At 35.2% G+C, this 25695-nt stretch overlaps 1 protein-coding gene across 4 annotated transcripts in view; it reads right to left on the bottom strand.

Moving 5' to 3' along the window:
* Positions 1-25695, bottom strand: part of STXBP5L (syntaxin binding protein 5L) — a 374922-nt gene that overhangs the window by 324963 nt on the left and 24264 nt on the right. For all 4 annotated transcript variants that reach the window (XM_066240760.1, XM_066240762.1, XM_066240761.1 and 1 more), the window contains exons 3-4: positions 11313-11410; positions 4701-4782 (exon numbers count right to left, since the gene is read on the bottom strand). In XM_066240760.1, coding sequence (XP_066096857.1) covers positions 4701-4782; positions 11313-11410 — 180 coding nt within the window. The remainder of the gene's footprint in view (positions 1-4700; positions 4783-11312; positions 11411-25695) is intronic.

Genomic DNA, 25695 nt, shown 5'->3' with positions numbered 1-25695 from the left:
CTTTTTTCTATATCCATTTTATTCAGTATTTTTTTTAACATAAAGGGATATTGTATCTTATTGAATGCCTTTTCTGCATCTATTGATAGAATCATATGATTTTTCTTCTTTGTTTTGTTGATGTGGTGTATTACACCGATCAATTTCCATATGTTGAACCATCGTTGTGCTCCTGTAATGAACTCCACTTGATTGTGATATGTTCTTTTTTAGTTTGTTGTTGTATTCAACTTGCTAGTATTTTTTTTTTAGGATTTTTGCATATGTATTCATTAGAGGTATTTGTTTGTAGTTTTATTTTTTGTGTTGTCCTTGCCAGGTTTTGGTGTGCAGGTTATGCTGGCCTCATAAAATGTGTTAGGGAGTATTGCTCCTTCTTCTATTTTTTGAAAGACTTTGTGAAGGATAAGTACCAAATCTTCTTTGAATGTATGGTAGAATTTACTAGTTCAGCCATCTGGTCTTGGACTTTTATTTTGGGAAAGGTTTTTGATAGTTGTTTCTATTTCTCCTCTGCTTATAGGTCTATTTAGGTTTTCCACTTCCTCATGACTCAGTCTGGGAAGATTGTCTAGTTCTAGGAGTTACTAATCCATTTCCTCTAGGTGGTTGAATTTGGTGGCATATAATCTTTCATACTATTCTACCATAATCCTTTGTATATTTATGATGTCTGTAATTTCTCCTCTTTTATTTCAGATTTTGTTTACATGAGTCTTCACCTTTTTTCCTTACTAACTCTAGCCAGGGGCTTGTTGATTTTATTGATCTTTTCAAAGAACCAGCTTTGTTGTATTACTTTTTTCCATAAATTTTTTATTCTCCATTTCATTTAGTTCTGCTCTAATTTTTACTATTTTCTTTCTTCTGCTGATTTTGGGTTGCCTCTGTTCTTCTTTTTTTAGTTCCTTAAGATGTGATATTAGGTTGTTTACTTGGGATTTCTCTTGTTTCTTGACATGTTTGTAATGATATAAACTTCCCTCTTATTACTGCTTTTGCTGCATTCCAGAAATTTTGATGTCAGTTTTGTACGATTGTATATATGTATATTTTGATCTTTCTTTTTATTTTTTATTTGACCAAGTCATTTTTTAGAAGTATGTTGTTTAACTTATTCATTTTTATGGGTTTCTTTACTTTATATTTGTAGTTAAATTCTAATTTCAAAGGCTTTTGGTCAGATAATATACTTGGTACAATCAATCTTCCTGAGTTTGATTATGTTAGTATTTTGTCCCAATATATGGTGTGTCATTGGGAATGTTTCATGCATACTGAAAATGAATGTATAATCTGATGTTCTAGGATAAAATATTCTGCAAATGTCTATTGTGTCCAAAGGTCTAGTGTGTTGTTTAAAGCCAATATTTCTTTGTTGATTTTTTTTGGATGATCTATCTAAAACTGTCAATCTCCAAATATGATTGTGTTTTTGTTTGATTCTATTTTTAGATCAATTAGTAGATGTCTTACATATTTTGGTGCTCCCTGGTTCGGTGCATATATATATACATTTTTTTTTGCATTTTTCCGAAGTGAGAAGTGGGGAGGCAGACAGACTCCCGCATGCACCTGACTGGGATCCACCCAGCATGCCTACCAGGAGGTTGATGATCTGCCCATCTGGGGCATTGCTCCATTGTGGCTGGAGCCATTCTAGTGCCTGAGGTGGAGGCCATGGAGTCATCCTCAGAGACAACTTTGCTCCAATGGAGCCTTGGCTGCAGGAAGAGAAGAGAGAGATAGAAAGGAGAGGAGGAAGGGTGGAGAAGCAGATGGGTGCTTCTCCTGTATACCCTGACCGGGAATTGAACCCGGGACTTCCACATGCTGGGCCAATGCTCTACCACTGAGCAAACTGGCCAGGGCCTTGGTACATATATATTAAGAAGTGTTATGCCTTCTTGAAACAGTGTCCCTTTTATTATTATTAATTGTCAATCTTTGTCTCTTGTTACCTTTGCTGTTTCGAAGTCAGCATTGTCAGGTATGAGTATGGAAACACCTGCTTTTCTTTGGATTTATTTGCTTGGAGAATTGTTTTCCAACCTTTCACTTTGAACCTACCTTTTTGTCCTTGCACCTTAGATGTGTCTCTTGAAGGCAGCATATGGTTGGGTTTTGCTTTTTGATCCAATCTGCTACTCTATGCCACTTTGTTGGTGAGTTCAGTCCATTTATTTTAGGGTAATTATTGATACTTGAGGATACTATAGCCATTTTATGGGGGGGGGAGGTTGACAGCTATGTGTCTTGTTTGATTCTTCTCTGTCAGTTGTTTTTGTTAGGTGGTATTCCATACTTCTTTCACCTGTTTCTTCCTTTTGTTAAGCTATGTGTTTCAGTATGGCTTTTTTGTGTATGGTTATCATTACATGATTAGGAGAAAATTTGTCATTACAAGAGTCCTTTGTCTTATGAGTTCTTATGCACTCCATTCTTCTTTGCTATTGCAGATCTTTATGCTCTCCTCTTTTATATTATTATTGTCATAGATTATCCTTGTTGGAGCTTTTTCTTGGATTTTTGATTTGTTTTGCTCTTTGTGTTTGTTTGATTAACCCCCTTAAGTATTACCTGCAGTAGGAATTTTCTGGTGATAAATTTCCTCAGCTTCTGTATGTCTGGAAAAGATTTATTTCTCCTTCATATTTGAAGGATAGTTTAAATATAGTATTCTTAGCTGGTAATTCCTTTCTTTCAGTACTTTGAATATGTTTGGATCCACTCTCTTCTGGCATTTAGAGTTTCTTCTGAGAAGTCTGATGATAACCTAATTGGCCTTCCTGTTTAGATAATGTTGTTTCTTTCCCTAGCTGGCCTGAGGATTCTTTCTTTGCCATTTAGTTGGTTGAGGTAACTCAGTGTCCTGTTCCCTTCTTGGATTTGAGGCTCTCTATCCATAGGTTTGGGAAGTCCTCTTCAATTATTTGTTTGAATTGTTTCTCCATTCCCTTATCCCTCTCTTCTTCTTCTGATATACCTTATTCTTATATTGCCCTTTCTGATGGAGTCTGATAATCTTTGTAGAGCTAACACATTTTTTAAATTTGTGAGTCTCTTCTTGCTGTAGCATCTCTAGTTGCCTTTCTTCAATGTCACTAATTCTCTCCTTTATATGGTCTGTTCTCTTAGTTAAACTCACTACCTCAGTTTTCAATTCACGTATTAGTTCTTCATCTGTTTGATTTCTTTTTAAAGTTTCACTTTCTTTGGTGAAGTACTCATATTGTTCATTAACTTGTTTTTTGAGCTCATTATATTGCCAATCAATGTTTTCTCGCATCTCAGTATTTTCAGAATATCAATTTTGAATTCTTTATCATTTATCTCCAAGGTTTCCATGTGATGGAGATTACTTTCTGGAGATTTTTCATTTTCTTTCTGAGTACTTGTCTGTCTCATGTAGACATGATATTCAATTACTTCTTTCTTGATAGCATTTGACAGTGGTATTTTTTAAGAACTGTAACAAAAGAAACAAGTAAAAAATGAAAAATAAAAATTGAAAATATATAATTAAATGTAATAAAAAATTTAAAATAATGACAAGTAAAAAAATAACCACAAAAACCAAAACAACAAACAAACAAAATGCCCACAGAAAATAAAAATATAAAAATAAAATTCAAAATAGAAGAAGAGGAAAATGTTAAAAAAAAGATTAAAAAGTTTAAAGTTTTGAGTGGTTACTGTTTTCTTTCAGTAGGTATTACTGTATTAAAAATTATATCTCTATTAAATTCCTGGGCTGTCCTCCATTGAGATGTTGCTGTTGCAATGATGCAGGCAGGACTGTAGTCACAATGGTGAACAGGGTGTGTGGTAAGAGCTTTACACCTTTAGCAATGGCAAACTCAGGCCTCCAGGCACTCCTTCCCACATCTCAATAGACCAGGGGACCAGAGGTGGAGCAGCTCTGTTCTTCAGGGGAGAGAGTAGCTTTGGAGAGTTAGCTGTGGGGTCTGTCTCTGACACTCTCCATACCCATGAAGTGAGGGAGATGGGATCTTGGAGGCTGGAAGGCTGCACTTTGGTTTTCTCTGTTTCTGCACTGAGTGCAGGCTGAGAGCAGACTGTGGGAACACTGGCCATCACCCCTCGTTTTCCTGCTGCTTTGGTTAAGTATCTCCCTCTCTGCCCCTCAATCTCTCTGCTCTTCCCGTCAAGGAGACCTAGGCACTCTTGGCTTCTTTCTTTGTATCCTCAGCAGATAAAACCCAGTTTCCTTTCTACCTTTTGTCCCAGAAAAGAAAAAAATCCAGTCACTCTTGGCTTCTTTTGGGATCTGACCATGCATATGTTTTATCTTCCAGCCCTTCCCACCTTTGGTTGATTGGGCGCACGGATCTTTCACACATGCCTGTGAGCCCAGTTGGGGTTCTTTTGCTGTGTTATAGTTGTTCAATTTATTGAAATTTCAAGGGGAGAGATCAGGAGTATGTCTCATGCCACCATTATTCTGACTGTCACCCCTATAAATTATTCTATACAATCACAATAACAGGACTTTCTAAAACATAAACATTTTCTTTTAAAATTTAATAAATTGACAAATACTGGAGTACAGTCCTTTATGAAAAATTTGACCATGTATAATATTGCATATATATATCTTTAAACCTTTAGAATCAAAATATAAAAAGATTACATCAATGAATATTGTGTATGTGATAAACAGTCAAGAAAATCCTTACCTCATTGATCAAGAATTGGAGCTGCAAAACAGCTGCACCACTTTCATGTTGGCAATAACAATCAACACCAGGTCTCCCGAGTCTAATATAAATAAAAGTCAAGGATTCTAATATCTTAATTAGCACTAATATTAATGAATAAAAAATAAACTAAATAACTGATGTTTTGTTCTGTAGTTATCCTAATTTTTTAAAATAAAGAGTTAAAAAATCTTAATCTTTCTTCATGCAAATTGCATTATATAGCACAGGATATCAGCAAAATGGCCAAATAAGACATCCCTCTCATGTATTCCCCCTTCACCAAAAATAATTTGGCCTGTATATGCAGAAAAAAATGGCCTTCATGGGAGCTTCCGGATTCAAGTAGGAGATTGTGAAATCCTGGTGCAGTCCCAGAATGAAAAGAACCATTTTGATAAGGCAGGCTCACACTCATTTGGCTGATAAGGAAATAGCTCTTTACCCCTGAAAATTTCACTTCAGCCCTTTTTGGACTTGCAAATGCTATACACCGAAGGACACAGAGGAATCAAGTCCATGCAAAAATCAGGTAATGGGCAGAGAGACTTTGGTCCTGGTTGTAGACTCAGAACTGGCCTTTAAGACAACTCTAGTCCTTCTCAGCTACAGTACAGAAGCCCTTGGAGGTAAGGCTGACAAATATGATATTATAGATTCTGAAATGGCCCTGTAACTCAGCTCCAGTTCATCCCGTCTACATTTCATAAAGTCTCACTGGCAGAGGCTCTCTTGTCTGAATTCCCAGAGATATTGAAAGAGTTCTATACTAGGCATAAGCCCCCTTCCTCAGTATATGTATCAAGGAGGCCTGCTGGCACAGGTGCCAAACAGATAAATTTCTGTCTGTGCTCCCAGAGATCCTGAAAGGGCCCATACATGACTCTAGCTTCCTCACAGACACAGTATTCCAGTCTGCCAGAAGTTTTGAGGGTCAATGGTACCAGTGAAAAATACTTCTCTCTGCAACCCTGGAGACTCTAAGATGGCCCTATACTTAATTCCAAACCCACCACTGCAGTCTAAGAATAACCCTGCTGCCACAGGGAACCAGTAGGAAACACTTCTGTCTGCATTCTCAGAGATCCTAAAAGGGCTCTCTATACTCAGTTTCAGCCCCTCCATCTATAATCCACAAACAGTCCAACCAGCACAGGGACCTGGCAGGAGACACACTGAACTCCTGGAAGAACCTACAGGCCACTCCAATCCCTCTAACCATGGTCAAGTGCCAACCCAGCCTATCCAATAACCTGAAAAGGGACATGCCTAGCAGTGCCTACAGAACCAGGTCTGCAAACTTTAACATTGGTTGTGGAATCTGAAATAGCCCCAACAGCCACAGTTCAGGATCAGTCCTGCTCACCTAGGGACTTCTCCAGTGATCAGGCAGCAGTACTACCAGGAGCCTGATGGAAACCAAGCCTGCAATCTACCTTACCAGATAAGGTAAATTTATTTTACCCACTATCTGAGGATCTATATGTGCACCCTTGTGTATGTGCCACCTTACTGAACAAGGTACTAGAGGTAGTCACATCCACTCAGGAACCACAAGAAATTCACTCCAGCCTGTGTCCTGGTGGAGAGTCCACTAACCACAGACACCATAACAGACACACTAACAGCCTCATAACTGGCTCCAACCCAGCACAACTGCATTTCAGTAGTAATCTTATAAGCTTAGGGAACAAACTTAAAAAGGTCTTCATATTCTGAAACCAGTCTATAAAGACTGAAAGAAGTGTTTGCTCTCACAAATTCACAGGCACCAATGCAAATCTACATAGTTCGTGAAGAAAGATGAAACCACCAATGGAAACTAATTTTTCAGAGCTCCAGTACCAAATTCAAAGAAATGTAGATCTATGACTCCTGATGAAGAATTAAAAACCACTTAAATAAATCAAATAAAATACATGAGAATGCAGGTAGACAAACAAAATCAGGAAAATAATTCATTAACAATATGTATTTAACAAAGAAATAGAAACAAGAAAAAAGAACCAAACAGAAATCCTAAAGCTGAAGAATACAATGACAGAACTGAGAAATTCAATAGAGAGTTTCAGCAACAGCTCTAATTATGCAGAAGAGAGAATCAGCAAACTCAAAGGCAAATAATTCAAAATTAGCTAGAGAGAAAAAAGAAAAAGAGCAAAGAAAGCCAAAGTTAATTATGTGATACCATTAAGCACACAAAAATCTGCATCATGAGATTACCAGAAGAGAGAAAAAACCCCACAGAAACATTATTTAAAGATATAATGGTGAAATACTTCCCAAATCTTGCCAGAGAAATGGGTATCCAAATACAGAAATCTCACAGGGACCCAATGGACTAAGTCTACAATCAAAAGAAAGAAGTGCCTAGTAGATTAAAAAGAAAAGATTGAACAATATGCTATCTATAAAGGACTCACTTTAGCTTTACTGACACATGTAGGCTGAAATTGAAGGGATGAAAAAAGATATTCATGTAAATAGTAACCAAAAGAGAGCAGGAGTGTCAATACTTATCACAGATGAAATAGACTTTTAGTCACATCAGTCACAAGAGAAAAAAAAATGATCATGATGAGAGAGAAAAGAGTCAATTCATTAAAGGATAAAACAATTATAAATATATTCACTCACCATTGGAGAACCTAAATAAAGCAAATATTAACAGATTAACAGAACTGGAGGGAGAACTAATAGCCATACAATAATAGTAGGGCACTTAAATACGCAACTTGTAACACTGGAGAGATCATCCTTATAGATTTAATAAGGAATGAATGAAACTGAATAATGCTATATATCAAATAGACCTATCAGACATATACAGAACATTCCCTATAACAGTATCAGAATATATGATATATTCTTCTAAAGTGCATATGGAACATTCTCCAGAGTATATCATATGTTTGGGCACATATGAAGCAAAATAAATAAGTAAACCATCTAGTATATTTTCTGGCCACAATATTAAACTAGTAATCAATTATAGAAAAAAAGTGAAAAATTCACAAATATACTGCTCACAAAAATTAGGGGATATTTTATTGCTTCATATTCATTTTGATATATGCCCTAATTTTTGTGAACAGTATACATAAAAAATAAACAACATAATCCTGAACAACCAATGAATCAAATAAAAAGCAAAAGGAAAATCATAAAGCATTTCAAATGAAAATGGCAATGTCACTAATCATCAGAGAGATGCAAATTAAAACCACCACAAGATATCACCTAACACTCACCAGAATGACTATCATCAACAAATCAATAATCAAGGGCCGACGAGGACTTGGAGAAAAGGAAACCATCCTGCACTATTGGTGAGAATGCAGACTTGTGCAGCCACTGTGGAAACAGTATGGAGTTCCCTCAAAATATTAAAAATTGATCCGCCATTTGACTCAGCTATCCCACTTCTAGGAATTTATCCTAAGAACCTAAAAACACCAACTTGAAAGACTGTATGCACCCCTATGTTCACTACAGCATTATTTACAATAATCAAGATCTGGAAACAGCCCAGGTGTCCATCAGTGGATGAGTGAATAAAAAAAGCTGTGGTATATTACATAATGGAATATTATGCAGCCTTAAAAAACAAGGAAATGTTACCTTTGAAATAGCATGGCTGGACCTGGAGATTATTATGCTAAGTGAAATAAGCCAGTCAGAGAAAGACAACTGTCATATGATCTAACTTATATGTGGAATCTAATAAACAAAAACTGATGAACAAAATAGAAATGGAGGCATGGATACATGGAACAGATGAAAGATGGACAGCTGTCAAAGGGGTGGAAGTAAAGGGGAATGGATGAAAAAATGTAAAGGGATTAGCCAAAAAACATATATATATACACACACACACACACACACACACACACACACACAGAGACACATATACACACACAAAAAAAGACAGACAACAGAGTGGCAACAGCCAAAGGGAAAGGAAGGGGGGTGGAAGTAGGGGAGGTAGGCAAAAGAGGAGAAAATGGGGACAGAAAGAAACTTTGCATGGTGCAGAGAGCACACAATGCAGCATGCAGATGGTGTTATATTGAGTCACGCACTAGAAACCTGTATGGTTTGGCAATCTATGTCATCCCAATAAATTAAAAATAATTGATTTAAAAAACTAAAATAAAAATTTACAACAAAACTTATGGAGTAGCCTGACCAGGTGGTGGCTCAGTGGATACAGTGTCGGACTGAAATGCGGAAGGACCCAGGTTTGAGAACCCGAGGTCGCCAGCTTGAGCTCGGGCTCATCTGGCTTGAGCAAAAAGCTCACCAGCTTGGACTCAAGGTCGCTGGCTCCAGCAAGGAGTTACTCGGTCTGCTGAAGGCATCCGGTCAAGACACATATGAGAAAGCAATCAATGAACAACTAAGGTGTCGCAACGAAAAACTGATGATTGATGCTTCTTATCTCTCTCCGTTCCTGTCTGTCTGTCCCTGTCTATCCCTCTCTCTGACTCTCTCTCTGTCCCTGTTAAAAAAAAAAAAAAAACTTATGTAGTACAGGGAAAGCAGTTCTAAGAGGAAAGTTTATAGGGATAAATGCCTATATCAAGAAAAAGAAATACCTCAAATAACCTAACTTTACATTTCAAGAAATTATAAAAGAAACAAAATAGCACAAAGTTAGCAGAAGAAAAAAATAATAAATATCAGAGTGAAAATAAAGACTAGAAAAATAGAAAAAAAATCAAAACCAAGAGCTGTGATTTTGAAAGAATACACAAAACTGATAAATCTTTAGCTAGACTAAGAAAAAAGAGAGAGGACTCAAATAAACTTAAACTCATAAACAACAAAATGAAAAAGCAACCTGTGGAATATAAGAAAATATTTGCAAACTATCTATTACATAAGAGGTTAATATCAAAATATATAGGCAACATACAACTCAGTAGGGAAAAAATGAGCAGAGACTGTAGGTAGACATTTTTCAAAAAAAACATACAAATGGCCAGGGGTGCATAAAAAAAAAACTCAGGCCCTGGCTGGTTGGCTCAGTGGTAGAACATTGGCTGGCGTGTGGGTTTCCCACATTCAATTCCAGGTCAGGGCACAAAGGAGAAGTGCCTATATTCTTCTATACCTATCCCTCTCTTGCTTCTTGCTTTTCTCTCTCTCTCTCTCTCTCTCTCTCTCTCTCTCTCTCTCTCTCTCTCTCTCTCTCGTTTGCTCTCTTCTCCTTCCCTCCTGCAGCCAGGGATCCATTCCAGTGAGTTGGCCCCAGGCTCTGAGGATGGCTCCATAGCCTCTGCCTCAGGCACTAAAAAATGGCTCCAGTTGCAGTGAAGCAAGGCCCCAGATGGGCAGAACATCACCCCTTAGTGGGCTTGCTGGATGGATCCTGGTTCGGGGACATGCAGGACTCTGTCTCGGTCTCTCCTCTCGCTAAATAAAATAAATAAACTCAACGTCACTAGCAGAGAAATTAAAATCTAAACTTCACACCTATTAGAATGGCTGTCATCAAAAAGACAAATAAATATTGGTGAGGGTGTGGAGTAAAGGGAACCCTTGTGCATTGTTTGTGGAAGTGTAAATTGCTACAACCATTATGGGAAACAGTATAGAGGTTCCTCAAAAGATGAAAAAGAGAGCTACCATATGATCCAGCAATTCTACTTCTGGATATATATCCTAAGAAAATGAAACCACTGTCTTGAGAGACATGTACTATTGATACAAACAACAATTTGGATGAATCTTCAGAGAATTATGCTGAGTGAAAAAAGCAATTCCAAAAGCTTGCATACTGTATGGTTCCATTTCTGTAGCATTCTTAAAGTTGTAAAATTACTAAAATGAAGAATAAATTACTCTGTCAGGATTCCTGTGAAGTGGTGGGAGAATTGAAGGGATAGGGTGTTACTATAAAAGAGCAACATGAGGAATTATTGTGATGATAGAAGTGTTCTGTAACTTGAGTATATCAATATCCATATCAATAATCTTATTGTAATATCATACTATAGTTGTAGAAGATGTTACTATTGGAAATTGGGTAAAGAGTACATGGGATATTTCTGTAGTATTTCTTACAACCACAATTAAATCTATAATTATCTCAAAATAAAGTGTTTGACTTTAAAAATGGGATTACACTAAAGCAAAATATGCTTGTATTACAAGCATATTTTAAAGAAGAGGATTCTTAAATCAATGACCTCAGTTTCCACCTTAAGAAACCAGAGTTAACTTAAGCAAAATAAGGTAATAAAAAAGATGAAAGTGAAACCAGTGAGACAGGACATAAAAAAAAGATACAAAAAAGACAATGAGACCAAAAGTTGGCTCTACTGAAAACCAATACACCTGATAAGCTTCATTCACATTGATCAGGAAAAAAGAGAAGATACAATTTATCAATATCAGGAATTAGAGAAAGGACATCAATATTTATCTCACAGACATTAAAAATATGCCAATGCAGGTTTTCACAATTGTTACTCATTTGTAAAGAAACAATAAACTTTATTTGTTCACAAATATATTCACTATCCTGAATATTTAAGGAAATGTAATTGTTATTATAACAAATAATGAACCAAAAATTAAGGATACATTCGTATAGCACCTGTTCTTGTCCCAATAGCCAAGATTTTCTGAACTGGATCAAAGGCTAATGCTGTGGGCTGGTAAGGAAAACCATGCCGAACTGTCTGAAAGAGAGAAGATAGTAAAAATAGTCATCAGGAAAATAAAAATTAAAATCATGACATACCACTATATAACCACCAGTATGGCAAAATAGTAATTTTTTTGCTTAAAAAAAAAAACCCTACGAACTAACAAAATGGTAGTAAAAATGTAAAATGATACAACCATTTTGGAAAAATGTCTTGCATTTTCTTACAAAACTGAGCATATACTTGTCCTCTGACCTAAAAATTCCACTCATATGTATGTACTCAAGAAAATAAAGAACATACATCCAACATAATAATTTGCATAAGTATGGTCCTAAAAACTTTATATATAACAACTTTGAAATAGCCCGGATGTCCAATAAGAGAATCAAAAAAACTGTGATAGTCTCATACAATGGAATACTACTAAACAATTAAAAACTACTAACAGCTCCAACAACATGGATGATTTTCAAAAACATTATGTTAAGTAAAAGAAGCAATATGCAAAAAAGTGCATATAATATCATTACATTTATATTAAATTCTGAACAAGCAAAACTAAAATATGGTGAAAACATTCCGATCAGTGATTGATATAAGCAAAACTGACTGGGAAGGGATATAAAGAAACTTTATCCAGTGAAGGTGAAAGTCTATGTTTTGATAGAGGTTTGAATTACACAAATGTATACATTAGTCAAAATTCATCAAATTGTTCAATAAAATTTGTGATTCCTCTATATAAAACTGTACCTCAGAAAAGATAAGAAAAGGTTATTAAAAACAAATACTAAACTACAGTTTGTGATATGCATATAAATATTAAACTAGATGATAATTATCATATCTAGGTGGTGAGTGTTCACAGTATAATTCTTTCAACTCCTCTGTATGTCTGCAAGTTCATAATAACACAATAAAAAATATATATATAAAGAGCTCATTATATCATAAAGAAGATTAAGGCTAACATGTAAAAAGGGAATACGTAATATTAGGAAGGAATTAAATTCAATACAAAATGTGCTATAACTGTTCAAAAATTTAGAGGACCACATAGTAAAAATAAAAAATAGATTCTGTATCTTGTTCAGCCAGATATTTAGTGCTCCAAGAACTATTTTTAATGGAACTATTTTTATAATACTACATTTGTAATTTATAAATATGTGAAAAGAAAGATAAAGTACAACATGCAGTTCATATAAGACTCTATTCCCCAAAGAAAATATTGTAAGTTCACTGTGCTACTTCATTTTCTTTCAAAACATATAAGAACATATGCATATTATGTAGTATATAACCAGATCTGTAATCTGCTTTTTTCACTTAACAGTATATCACAGAAATAGTTACACACACACACACCCCCACACACACACAGTACTCCAAAATATTTAAAGTTGTAGAGCTTATTATAGGATGACTACACTATGATGTCCTTAACCAACCAACTACTGTTCTATAATCTCTAAAGAATTCTCAATTAAACTGATAAAAACAAATAGAAAAACCCATTTTTTTAGTCATGATTCTAAATTCTAGTGTTCCCACTTGATTCCAAACTATCTTCCTTATTTAGGCATAACATTGTCAAAAGGATGATAACCTTAATCTTCCTGCAGAGCAATGTGGAGTAAAAGAATCAGAATACAGTTCCTCTCCATACAAGAAAGAAAGAAAAGAAAGAAAGAAAAAGAAAGAAAGAAAGAAAAAAAAAGAAAGAAGAGAAAAGAAAGAAACAGAGAGAAAGAGAGAGAGAGAGAGAGAGATGGGAATACTTCCCAACTCATTATATGAGGCCAGTATTACCTTGAAGCTAGAATCTGAAAAGACATTCACAAGTAAAGAAAACCAAAGATCACTAATTCAGATACAAAAATCCTCAATAAAATACTAGCAAACTGATTCCAACATATAAAAATGATATACACCATGACTTGGTAAGATTTACCCCAGAAATGCAAGGTGGGTATAAGATTTTTTTAAAATTATTTAATGCAATATACCACATCAGTAAAATAAAGGGCAAAAATCACATGACTATCTCATAGATGCAGAATAATTTTTTCAGGAAATCCAATACTATTCATGTTAAAAAGCACTCAACAAACGGAAGTGTAGAGACTTCCTCATAAATGATAATGATAAATGACATTAACAAAAAATCTACACCTGACATCATACTAATTAGTCAAAGAAAGAATTATTTCCCTCTTAGATCAGGAATGAGACAAGTCTGTTCTTGCCACAGCTCTTTTCTATGCAGGGCAATCAGGCAAGAAAAATAAGTAAAAGATACTCAGATTGAAAAGAGTAAGATAGCTGTACTTTACAGATTGCTGCTTCCTCATATAAATATAATCTTTAGTCTCTAAGGAGTCTAAAACATAATTAGTTGTTTTACTTAATAATGTCATCCCTGGTAATAATATTTAAATTGACATAGAATTTTCAGAAAAATATTAAGTACACATGTGTTTTCTTTATAAAGCCAGAAGAGCACTGGTACTTTCTTTTTCTCTCAGATAAATGAAAAAAAAAAAAATTAAAGGTATGTCTCTGTTGAATTTAGATTTAGTGTAACTTGCCTATCTTACTTAAATGAACACAAAGACAATTCAGTATCAGGATATGTACTGACATTCATTATATCAAAAATTAAAAGATAAAACCTCATGACTGTATCAAAAGGATCTGGAAAGCCATTTGATAAAATTCAGATTCAATCCAAGTAAGCATTTTATATAAAATTAGGAATGACGTCAGAAAAATGGCGCCATGAGGAGCGCAACCGACAAATCTCCCCAAAATTTCAACAAGTTCATCAACCAGAGACAAAAACTCTATCCTTGGAGTGTCCAGGAGTTCCACACACTGAAGGTGAAGGTAAAATTAGGATTAAGCGAAAAAATGGCTAAATATATAATCAACCCTGAAGGAAATAAGTCGGACAAAGGAACACTCTGCCTTCCTCACTAACCTGAGTAAAGGCTGCTTTCACTTGGAACTGAGAGTGGGGGGGGGCTAAGGGTGTGGAGGAAGCTAGGCTGTGGCATGGACGTTCATTCAAGCCGAGGAAAGACTGTGCCTGTGGCAAATCAGCCCACGCGGGCAAACGCCCGCGCCCTGCGAGCAAACGCCCGTGCTCCACGAGCAGCAGCTGCCAGTGGTGCGCGGGGAGTGTGCGAACTTCCCTACACCCAAGCTTCTCTGGGTGAGGTGCCTCACCCAGCCATTCAAGCTAACAATCAAGCATCAGGAGAGGGGCGCGCAGTCAGCTTGCAGTCCTTTCTGGAGCAGATCGGCAGATCTAATCGCTGAAATTAGCTTAACCCACAGTCTGCTCACCTCCCAACTGACCTATGCAGCTCTAATTGAGAAGATCTCTCTCAGTTCAGCGATCTAAGACAAGAGGTGTGATATTTTTTAGTGCCTCTTGCTAAAGGGGTGGGGGCAACTTCTGATTGGCAGAGCTTTCATACTCAGGGTTATATGCTAAAAAGAGGGACTTGGCAGATATTAAGACCTCCTGTACTGCAGGCAGCGACTAGGGTATCTTATTCCCAGACAAAAACAGGTTAAAAAGTGCGGAAAGCCTGGGGAGAGTGGTCCCACAGAGTGCTAGGCTGCTGAACAGGCCTGGAGGATCATAGAAAGTGACCTTGAGAGCAATTGGCTCCCAGCCCCACCTGATTACACTGGTGGCCCTGACTGCCAGAGCCTTACCCAGAGCCCTGCATTGAGTCAGAATAGAGTGGGGATTTGCCAGCTCTTTGAGCCTCTTATTCCCCAGGCAGAGGCAGCGGCAGCCTCATAGCTGGATCATCAGGCTGCTAATTCAGGAAGGAGAGACTAGGAGAGAGGCTCCAGGAAAACAGACTCTCATTGTCAGAGCCTGCAAACGCTAACAAGCCTTGACTGCCAACGAGACTGAAGCCTAATATATGACATCGCCGTAGAGTCTCATCAACTGCAAATCCCTACCTAAGCATGCCACAGGGGTAGAGCTGGGGTACAGAGTCACCGACCAGGAAGAGGGAGAGGAAAGAAAAAGGAAGAAGAAGTTAACCTCTCAAAATCAAGAAAAATCCACAGACTTTATAACTTGTTCCACTATTTTTTTGTTTCTTTCATCTTCTTGTCTTTAATATTATTATTTCTATTTCCTCCATCTTGGGCCTTTTATTTTCTGCACCTCTTATTCTTTCCTCTTCTTGAACTACACTACCCATAAGTGTTACATTTTATTTCTTTTCTTCTTCCTTACTCTCCATGAGGGTTACACTCCAAAACCCTTAACTCTCTCTCTCTTTTTTTTCTTTTTTCTTCTTTTCCTCTTCCCCTTTTTCTTATTTCTCCCTCTCCATTAGTTTCTTCTTTTCTCCTTTTACTTTTCCTCTCATTCAATCCTCAATCAGAAACAAACTGTTTAATTTGAAATTCAAGTTTTTTTTGTGGCATTTTGGATGCTTTTTACTTTGCTTTGTAACTCATTAGCATTCCTCCAAGCCCAGGATATCCATTCTTTTTAGTTTTTGCTCCACTTAATACAATAGTTTTTTTTCCCTTTTTTTCTGTTTCCCTCTTATCCCTCTCATTATATCTCTTAGTCGACCATCACTTACAAGCAAATCATTTTATACTTGACCAAAATTTTTTCCTTTTTTGCATTTTGTGGGTCCCTACTTCCTTTTTTGCCCCTTGAACAATTCCCCCCAACTCCGTTATAGGCAGTTTTTTTCCATTTAGCATAATACAATTCACAGTTCATGATGATATTTTCCTAAGGAGGAGGGGAGAGGAGGGAAAGAGAAGAAAGAAAGGGGGGGAATAATAAATTATTATTGGGGTTTTTGGTGTTTTTTTCCAAATTTTTATTTCTTTTTTTTTTTTACTTTTTAAAAATTTTTATTCTTTATTAATTTTCATTAGTGCTAGCAACAAGACCACCCTCAGATGCCATTAAGAAAAAGGAAATCGAATATCATGGATACAAAAGATAGAGAAGTAGCACAGATAGATGTGGAAAAATCTATGGAGAAAAAAATTTAATATTGGAAACCTTGGAGATAAATGACAGAGAATTTAAAATAGAAATCCTAAAATTACTCAGAGATATACAAGAAAACACAGAAAGGCAATTTAGGGAGCTCAGAAAACAACTCAATGAACACAAAGAATATATTACCAAGGAAATTTAAACTATAAAAACAAATCAAACAGAGATAAAAAAAAAAACCTCAATTCATGAACTGAAAAACGAGGTAACAAGCTTAGCTAATAGAACAGGCCAAATAGAAGGTAAGATTACTGACATAGAAGACAAGCAACTTCAGGCACAACAGAGAGAAGAAGAGAGAGACTCAAAAATTTTAAAAAATGAGAAAGCCTTACAGGAATTGTCTGACTCCATCAAAAAGAATAACATAAGAATAATAGGCATATCAGAGGGAGAAGAGAGAGAAAATGGAATGGAGAATATATTCAAACAAATAATAGACGAGAACTTCCCAAGCCCATGGAAAGAACTAAAGCCTCAAATTCAAGAAGCAAACACAACACCGAGTTTTCTTAACCCCAACAAACCTACTCCAAGGCACATCATAATGAAATTGGCACAAACCAACAACAAAGAAAAAATTCTCAAGGCAGCCAGGGAAAAGAAGAATACAACATATAAAGGAAAGCCTATTAGATTATCATCAGATTTCTCAGCAGAAACTCTACAAGTTAGAAGAAAGTGGACCCCAATATTTAAAGCCCTGAAAGAGAGAAACTTTCAGCCAAGAATACTATACCCATCAAAGCTTTCCTTCAAATATGAAGGAGAAATAAAAATATTCACAAATACAGAAAAGATGACGGAATTTATTGTCAGAAAACCCCCACTCCAGGAATTACTAAAGGGGGTTTTCCAACCATTTTCAAAGAGCAAACAAAACAAAACCACAAGTAAAAACTCCACCAAGAACACAATAAAACCAAATTTAAACTGAGACAACAAAAGCAAAAAAAGGGGGAGAGGACGGAGAGTAACAGTAGCAAAGGACGATGAAGTGCAGAAACACTCATAAGATAGGGTACTACAACAAATATGGTAGTTACCCTTTTCATTACTTAATGGTAACAAACCTTGAAAGAACCACAACAGAAGCGCATGACTTAAAAAAGGTAGCAAGAGAGGAAAGAAGTATGGAATACAAACAAACAAAAACAAAAGATAGAAAAACAAAAGAGAAGAATCAAACAAGATACAAAACTAACAGAAAGCAATTTATAAAATGGCAATAGGAAACTCACAAGTGTCAATAATTACACTAAATGTAAATGGATTAAACTCACCAATAAAAAGACAGAGAGTAGCAGAATGGATTAAAAAAGAAAATCCAACTGTATGCTGCCTACCAGAAACACATCTAAGCAACAAGGATAAAAACAAATTCAAAGTGAAAGGCAGGAAAACAATACTTTAAGCAACTAACATCCAAAAAAAAGCAGGTGTAGCAATACTCATATCTAATAATGCTAACTACAAGACAGCAAAAGTACTCAGAGACAAAAATGGTCATTTCGTAATGATTAAGGGGACACTGAATCAAGAAGACATAACAATCCTTAATATATATGCACCACACCAAGGAGCACCAAAATATATAAGACAGCTACTTATTGACCTAAAAACAAAAACTGACAAAAATACAATCATACTTGGAGACCTCAATACACTGCTGACGGCTCTAGATCGGTCATCCAAACAGAGAATCAATAAAGATATATTGGCCTTAAACGAAACACTAGAGCATCTGGATATGATAGACATCTACAGGACACTTCATCCCAAAGCAACAGAGTATACATTTTTCTCTAGTGTACATGGAACATTCTCAAGAATTGACCATATGTTGGGCCACAAAAATAACATCAGCAAATTCAGAAAAACTGAAATTGTACCAAGCATATTTTCTGATCATAAAGCCTTGAAACTAGAATTCAACTGCAAAAGTGAGGGAGAAAAACCCAAAAAAATGTGGAAACTAAACAATATACTTTTAAAAAAATGAATGGGTCAAAGAAAAAATAAGCACAGAGATCAAAAGATATATACAGACAAATGAAAATGACAATACAACATAGCAGAATCTCTGGGATGCAACAAAAGCAGTAATAAGAGGGAAGTTCATATCACTTCAGGCCTATATGAACAAACAAGAGAGAGCCCAAGTGAACCACTTAACTTCACACCTTAAGGAACTAGAAAAAGAAGAACAAAGACAACCCAAAACCAGCCGAAGAAAGGAGATAATAAAAATCAGAGCAGAAATAAATGAAATAGAGAACAGAAAAACTATAGAAAAAATTAATAAGACAAGAAGCTGGTACATTGAAAAGATCAACAAAATTGACAAACCCTTGGCAAGACTCACCAAGAAAAAAAGAGAAAGGACTCATATAAACAAAATCCAAAATGAAAGAGGAGAAATCACCACAGACATCATAGATATACAAAGAATTATTATAGAATACTACGAAAAACTATATGCCACCAAATTCAACAATCTAGAAGAAATGGATAAATTCTTAGAACAATACAACCTTCCTAGACTGAGTCATGAAGAAGCAGAAAGCCTAAACAGACCAATTAGCAGGGAGGAAATAGAAAAAACCATTAAAAACCTCCCCCAAAATAAAAGTCCAGGCCCAGACAGTTATACTAGTGAATTCTATCAAACATTCAAAGAAGACTTGGTTCCTATTCTACTCAAAGTCTTCCAAAATATTGAAGAAGAAGTAATACTTCCAAACACATTTTATGAAGCCAACATAACCCTCATACCGAAACCTGGCAAGGACAGAACAAAAAAAAGAAAACTACACACCAATATCTCTAATGAATACAGATGCTAAAATACTAAACAAAATACTAGCAAATCGAATACAACAACGTATTAAAAAAATAATACATCATGATCAAGTGGGATTCATCCCAGAATCTCAAGGATGGTTCAACATACGTAAAACGGTTAACGTAATACACCATATCAACAAAACAAAGAACAAAAACCACATGATCTTATCAAGAGATGCAGAAAAGGCATTCGCTGAAATACAACACAACTTTATGTTTAAGACACTCAACAAAATGGGTATAGAAGGAAAATATTTCAACATGATAAAGGCCATATATGATAAACCATCAGCCAACATCTTATTAAATGGCATAAAACTGAGGACTTTCCACCTTAAAACAGGAACAAGACAGGGTTGTCCACTCTCTCCACTCCTATTTAACATGGTGCTAGAAGTTCTGGCCGGAGCAATCAGACAAGACAAAGAAATAAAAGGCATCCACATCGGAAAAGAACAGGTAAAGGTATCACTCTTTGCAGATGATATGATCCTATACATTGAAAACCCCAAAGACTCCACAAAAAGATTACTAGAAACAATAAACCAATACAGTAGGGTCGCAGGATACAAAATTAACATACAAAAGTCCATAGCCTTTCTATATGCCAACAATGAAATATTAGAAAACGAACTCAAAAAAATAATCCCCTTCACAATTGCAACCAAAAAAAATAAAATACCTAGGAATAAACATAACAAAGAATGTAAAACTACATATATAATGAAAACTACAAAGCATTGTTAAAGGAAATCGAAAAAGATACAATGAAATGGAAAAATATTCCTTGTTCTTGGTTAGGAAGAATAAATATAATCAAGATGGCCATATTACCCAAAGCATTTATAAATTTAATGCAATTCCCATCAAAATTCCTATGACATTTTTTAAAGAAATGGAACAAAAAATCATCAGATTTATATGGAACTATAAAAAACCCCGAATAGCCAAAGCAATCCTAAAGAAAAAGAGTGAAGTGGGGCATTACAATACCTGACTTCAAACTATATTATAGGGCCACAACAATCAAAACAGCATGGTATTGGTGGAAAAATAGACACTCAGACCAATGGAACAGAATAGAAAGCCCAGAAATAAAACCACATATATATGGTCAAATAATTTTTGATAAAGGGGCCAACAACACACAATGGAGAAAAGAAAGCCTCTTCAACAAATGGTTCTGGGAAAACTGGAAAGCCACATGCAAAAGAATGAAACTCAACTACAGCTTGTCCCCTTGTACTAAAATTAATTCAAAATGAATTAAAGACCTAAATATAAGACCTGAAACAATAAAGTACATAGAAGAAGACAAAGGTACTAAACTCATGGACCTGGGTTTTAAAGAGCATTTTATGAATTTGACTCCAAAGGCAAGAGAAGTGAAGGCAAAGAGAAATGAATGGAACTACATCAGACTAAAAAGTTTTTGCTCAGCAAGAGAAACTGACAACAAAATAGACAGTCAACTAAATGGGAAATGATATTTTCAAACAACAGTTCAGATAAGGGCCTAATATCCAAAATATACAAAGAACTCATAAAACTCAACAACAAACAAACAAACAATCCAATAAAAAAATGGGAAGAGGAATGAACAGATACTTTTCCCAGGAAGAAATACAAATTGCCAACAGATATATGAAAAGATGCTCATCTTCATTAGTTATTAGAGAAATGCAAATCAAAACTACAATGAGATACCACCTCACACCTGTTAGATTAGCTATTATCAACAAGACAGGTGATAGTAAATGTTGGAGAAGCTGTGGAGAAAAAGGAACCCTCATTCACTGTTGGTGGGAATGTAAAGTAGTACAACCATTATGGAAGAAAGTATGGTGGTTCCGCAAAAAACTGCAAATAGAACTACCTTATGACCCAGCAATCCCTCTACTGGGTTTATACCCCAAAAACTCAGAAACACTGATACGTAAAGACACATGTAGCCCCATGTTCAATGCAGCATTGTTCACAGTGGCCAAGAAATGGAAACAACCAAAAAGCCCTTCAATGGAAGACTGAATAAAGGAGATGTGGCACATATACACTATGGAATACTACTCAGCCATAGAAATGATGACATCGAATCATTTACAACAAAATGGTGGGATCTTGATAACATTATACGGAGTGAAATAAGTAATTCAGAAAAAACCAAGAACTACATGATTCCATACATTGGTGGGACATAAAAATGAGACTAAGAGACATGGATAAGAGTGTGGTGGTTACCGGGGGTGGGGGGAGGCCTAGGAGGGAAGTAGGGAGAGGGGAAGGGGGAGGGGGAGGGGCACAAAGAAAACTAGATAGAGGGTGACGGAGGACAATCTGACTTTGGGTGATGGGTATGCAACATAATTGAATGACAAGATAACCTGGACATGTTTTCTTTGAATATATGTACCCTGATTTATTGATGTCACCCCATTAACATTAATAAAAATTTATTTATAAAAAAATTAAATTAAAAAAACTAAAGATAAATATTAATAATAACAACACATGATTCTAAAAGGGAAAAAAGCAATAGTCATTCCCACTAAAATCAGGAAGAAGCTATACATGCTCATTATTCCCATTAATTCATCTTTGTTTTATAGATTCAAGATAATTCAGTAAGACAGGAAATTGAAATAATATATATAAATGTAGAAAAGTAAGAAAAAATAGATTACAAAAAATTTTTAGAAATAAAAGAATGTGGTAAATTGTCTAGATACAAATTAAATATGCAAAATTCTAACTTTTCTAATAGCAATAACCAATTACCAATAAAAATTACAGGGAAATCCCCATTTACATTCTTAGTTATTAATTTGAAGTCTGTCAAATTTGTTAAAAGTATAAAAACAAATGTTTTATTCAGTAGCATTGAATAATATATTTTGTAATATATAAAATCATTAGGGAGGCATTAGTCACTAGACTAGACTATTAATCTCATTAATAGCAGGGTTATATTTCTACATCTCTATGTTTAATATTTCAGAGGTTACAACACAACTGTTCAAATTCTATTGGAAATACAGAGCTGATGTAATTAGTTTGCATTGCAGCTGTGAAAACAAGATCCCATCATAATTTAGTATATAAGAAGCACTTACTGTTTATACCTCAAAAACTTTTTCATTATTGTTCTGTGATTCAACCTGCTGAAAGTATTTCTTTTCAACATATCTACAGTAATCTAATAGTATAAAAATTATTTATAAAGTGATAAATAATGAGGTCCTACTTATTAATATTTTGCAAAAATAATATATAAATATTTACCAACTTGTCTCTCAAATACCAGGTCAAGGCTCACTCCTACATGAAATATTTGCTAAAATTCTATTAATAAACTAATACCACATTTTTAGCACTTATTTTAAATTACAGAAGAATCATTAGGACCCTTTGGTCTTCCCAAATAGGTTTTAAGTTCTTTTGTGAGCAGGAATCATGCCTTAAATTTGTCTCCTTCGATTAAGAAATACAAATTGATAGTTAGAAAACAGTCTCAGAATGTAAAGTACAACATAGAAAATATAGTCAATAATATTGCAATAACTATGTATGGTACTGGAAATACCAGGGGGAACACTTTGTAAAGTATATGATTGTCTACTACTATGCTGTACTAATACAAAATAATATTAAATAATATTGGATGTAAATGGTGGCCCTGGCCAGTTGGCTTAGTGGTAGAGCGTCGGCTCGGCATGTGGAAGTCCTGGGTTCGATTCCTGGCCAGGGAATGGATCCCAGCATCCATCTGCTTCTCCACCCTTCCCCCTCTCCTTTCTCTTTATCTCTCTCTTCTCCTCCTGCAGCCAAGGCTCCACTGGAGCAAAGTTGGCCCGGGCCCTGAGGATGACTCCATGGCCTCAACCTCATGCACTAGAATGGCTCCAGTTGCAATTAAGCAATGGCCCAGATGGGCAGAGCATTACCCCCTGATGGGCATGCTGGGTGGATCCCAGTCGCGCACATGCGGGAGTATGTCTCTCTGTCTCCCTGCTTCTCACTTCAGAAAAAAATATATATTGAATGTAAATAGTAATTAAAAAATAAAATTTAAAGTTCTTTAAATAAACTATTTGTCCCCTTCACTTAGTTCAGTGCTATGATTAAATAGGTTTTTAAAAGTTCATCAATATTTTTGACCTGACTGGTGGTGGTGCAGTGGATAGACCAACTTGGAACGCTGAGGTTCTTGGTCTGAAAGCCTGAGGCCACTGGCTTGATAGTGGGATTGTCGGCATAATCCCAAAGTCACTGGCTTGAGCAAGGGATCACTGGCTCAGCCCCCTCATCAAGGTATGTATGAGAAATAATAAATAAACCACTAAAGTGAAGTAACTACCAGTTGATGCTTCTCACTTCTCTCCTTCCTCTTTCTCCTTTCCTTTTTCTTTCTTTCTCAAAATCAATTTTAAAAATAATAAAGTTCATCAATATTTGTGCATATAAACAGCATTTCTTTAAAAAATTATTCTCTTATATTTTTAGGTAAGATGAATAATTGTAACCAAAAATTTTATAAACATGGAAATAAAATCTTTACAAAAATTATAAATCAACATATATCTCTGTAATTGGGGCTTTTGCCTCAACTTTCCACAGTAATGAAAGCACATTTGATATTTAAAAAAAAAATTTCAATAGCTATCATTCTCACTCTTTTCCTTTTGAGAGCTTTTGTGATTATTATAACCATACAATTTAGTATTACATAATTCTGTTAGAACTGTACAACCATCACATATAGATAAGATTTTTAATATATATATAGTTGAGGATGTGTTATAGATATTAATACATCACTAAATCTAATGTAAAAGACATTATTCTTTACTACCTAATTATGTTTCTTCTTTCAATATTATATCAGAAACAACTTGAGAGATTCTGTTGTTTCAAGCTTAAAAGCCTCATAGGCTTTAAAAAACTACTGACTTTTATCACAATAGTTTAACACATTCTATAATTCATGCCGTTGTTCATGCCGTTGATCTTATAAAAAATTCTAAGATTCATAATTGGGATAATCCATGTAAATATGCTTTATAAATGAGCATACTATGTAAATATAATTTTATAGTACTTAAACTTTACAGTAAAGTGTTCATTCAAAATATGAGGGAATCAAGTTCAAATCTGATTAATTTACCTTCTCTAATACTATCTCATCTCTCACACTATCACCTTCTCTCATAATATCATTTAAAACATATTTTAGGGGCATATGGGAGAAGAAATGGGGGGAAGGGAATAAAGAGGGACAAATATACGATGAAGAAAAATTATTTGACTTTGGGTGATAGGTATACAACATAATCAACAATTCAAATGCTATAGAAATGTTTACCTGAAATCTATGTATTCTTATTGATCAACGTCATCCCGTTAAATTTAATTTTCTAAATAAATTAAAAAACATTTTCAAAATATCCCCACATAATATATGAATAGACCCAATTCTCACTACAGAAAAGTACAGATATACATACAAATATGTAATGAAAAATAATATGAATACTAGCACACTAATAAGATGAAGTAATCATGGGAATGCCTTAAAGGGTAGCCAATTCTATCATTTTTATTATTCAATATAGGACACAAAACTGAAGGACAGAATAATCTCTAATGCAATCAGATTGTTCTCTCCAAAGTAAAGTACTTCCACTGTTTCTTTTCCCCAACCCAAGATTCATTTTCATCTTCTTAGGTGATTTTACCTTCTGTATTATATAATTTTCACTACTCTGAGCCCTATTAACAGCTTTATGTCTTCAATGTCATTGTTTTAATCTATCACACACCTTGACTACATCATTCTTCCCTTTTTTCAACTCAACTGACTGTCAACAATTAATATCAAAACAAAGTGGGAGGTATCTCATTACCTGACATCAAGCTCTGCTATATGGCAATTGTAATCAAATCAGTCTGGTACTGGCATAACAGCCATGTAGATCAAGAGAATAGAACAGAGACCCCAGAAATAAACCCATGCCTTATGGTCAATTAATATTTGACAAAGGAGGCAAGGGTATACAATGGAATACAGACAGTCTCTTTAATAAATGATGTTGAAAAAACTGGAAAGGTACTTGCAAAAAAAATGAAACTAGACTGCCGACTTACTCCATATACAAGAATAAACTCAAAATGAATAAGAGACTTAATTGTAAGTCATGAAACCATAAAAATCCTAGAAAAAAAACAGGCAGTAGAACATCAGACATCCCTCACAGCAATTTGCCGATATATCTCCTTGGGTAAGTGAAACAAAGGAAAAAAAATAGACAAATGGGACTACATAAAACTAAAAAAGCTTTTGCACAGCAAAAGAAACCATCAACAAAATGAAAAAAGACAACCCCCTGTATGTGAAAACATATTTGCTGAT

The sequence above is a fragment of the Saccopteryx bilineata genome, chromosome 8, assembly GCF_036850765.1.
Source record: "Saccopteryx bilineata isolate mSacBil1 chromosome 8, mSacBil1_pri_phased_curated, whole genome shotgun sequence".
Lineage (NCBI taxonomy): Eukaryota > Metazoa > Chordata > Mammalia > Chiroptera > Emballonuridae > Saccopteryx > Saccopteryx bilineata.
This window is presented reverse-complemented; position numbering and strand designations above follow the sequence as displayed.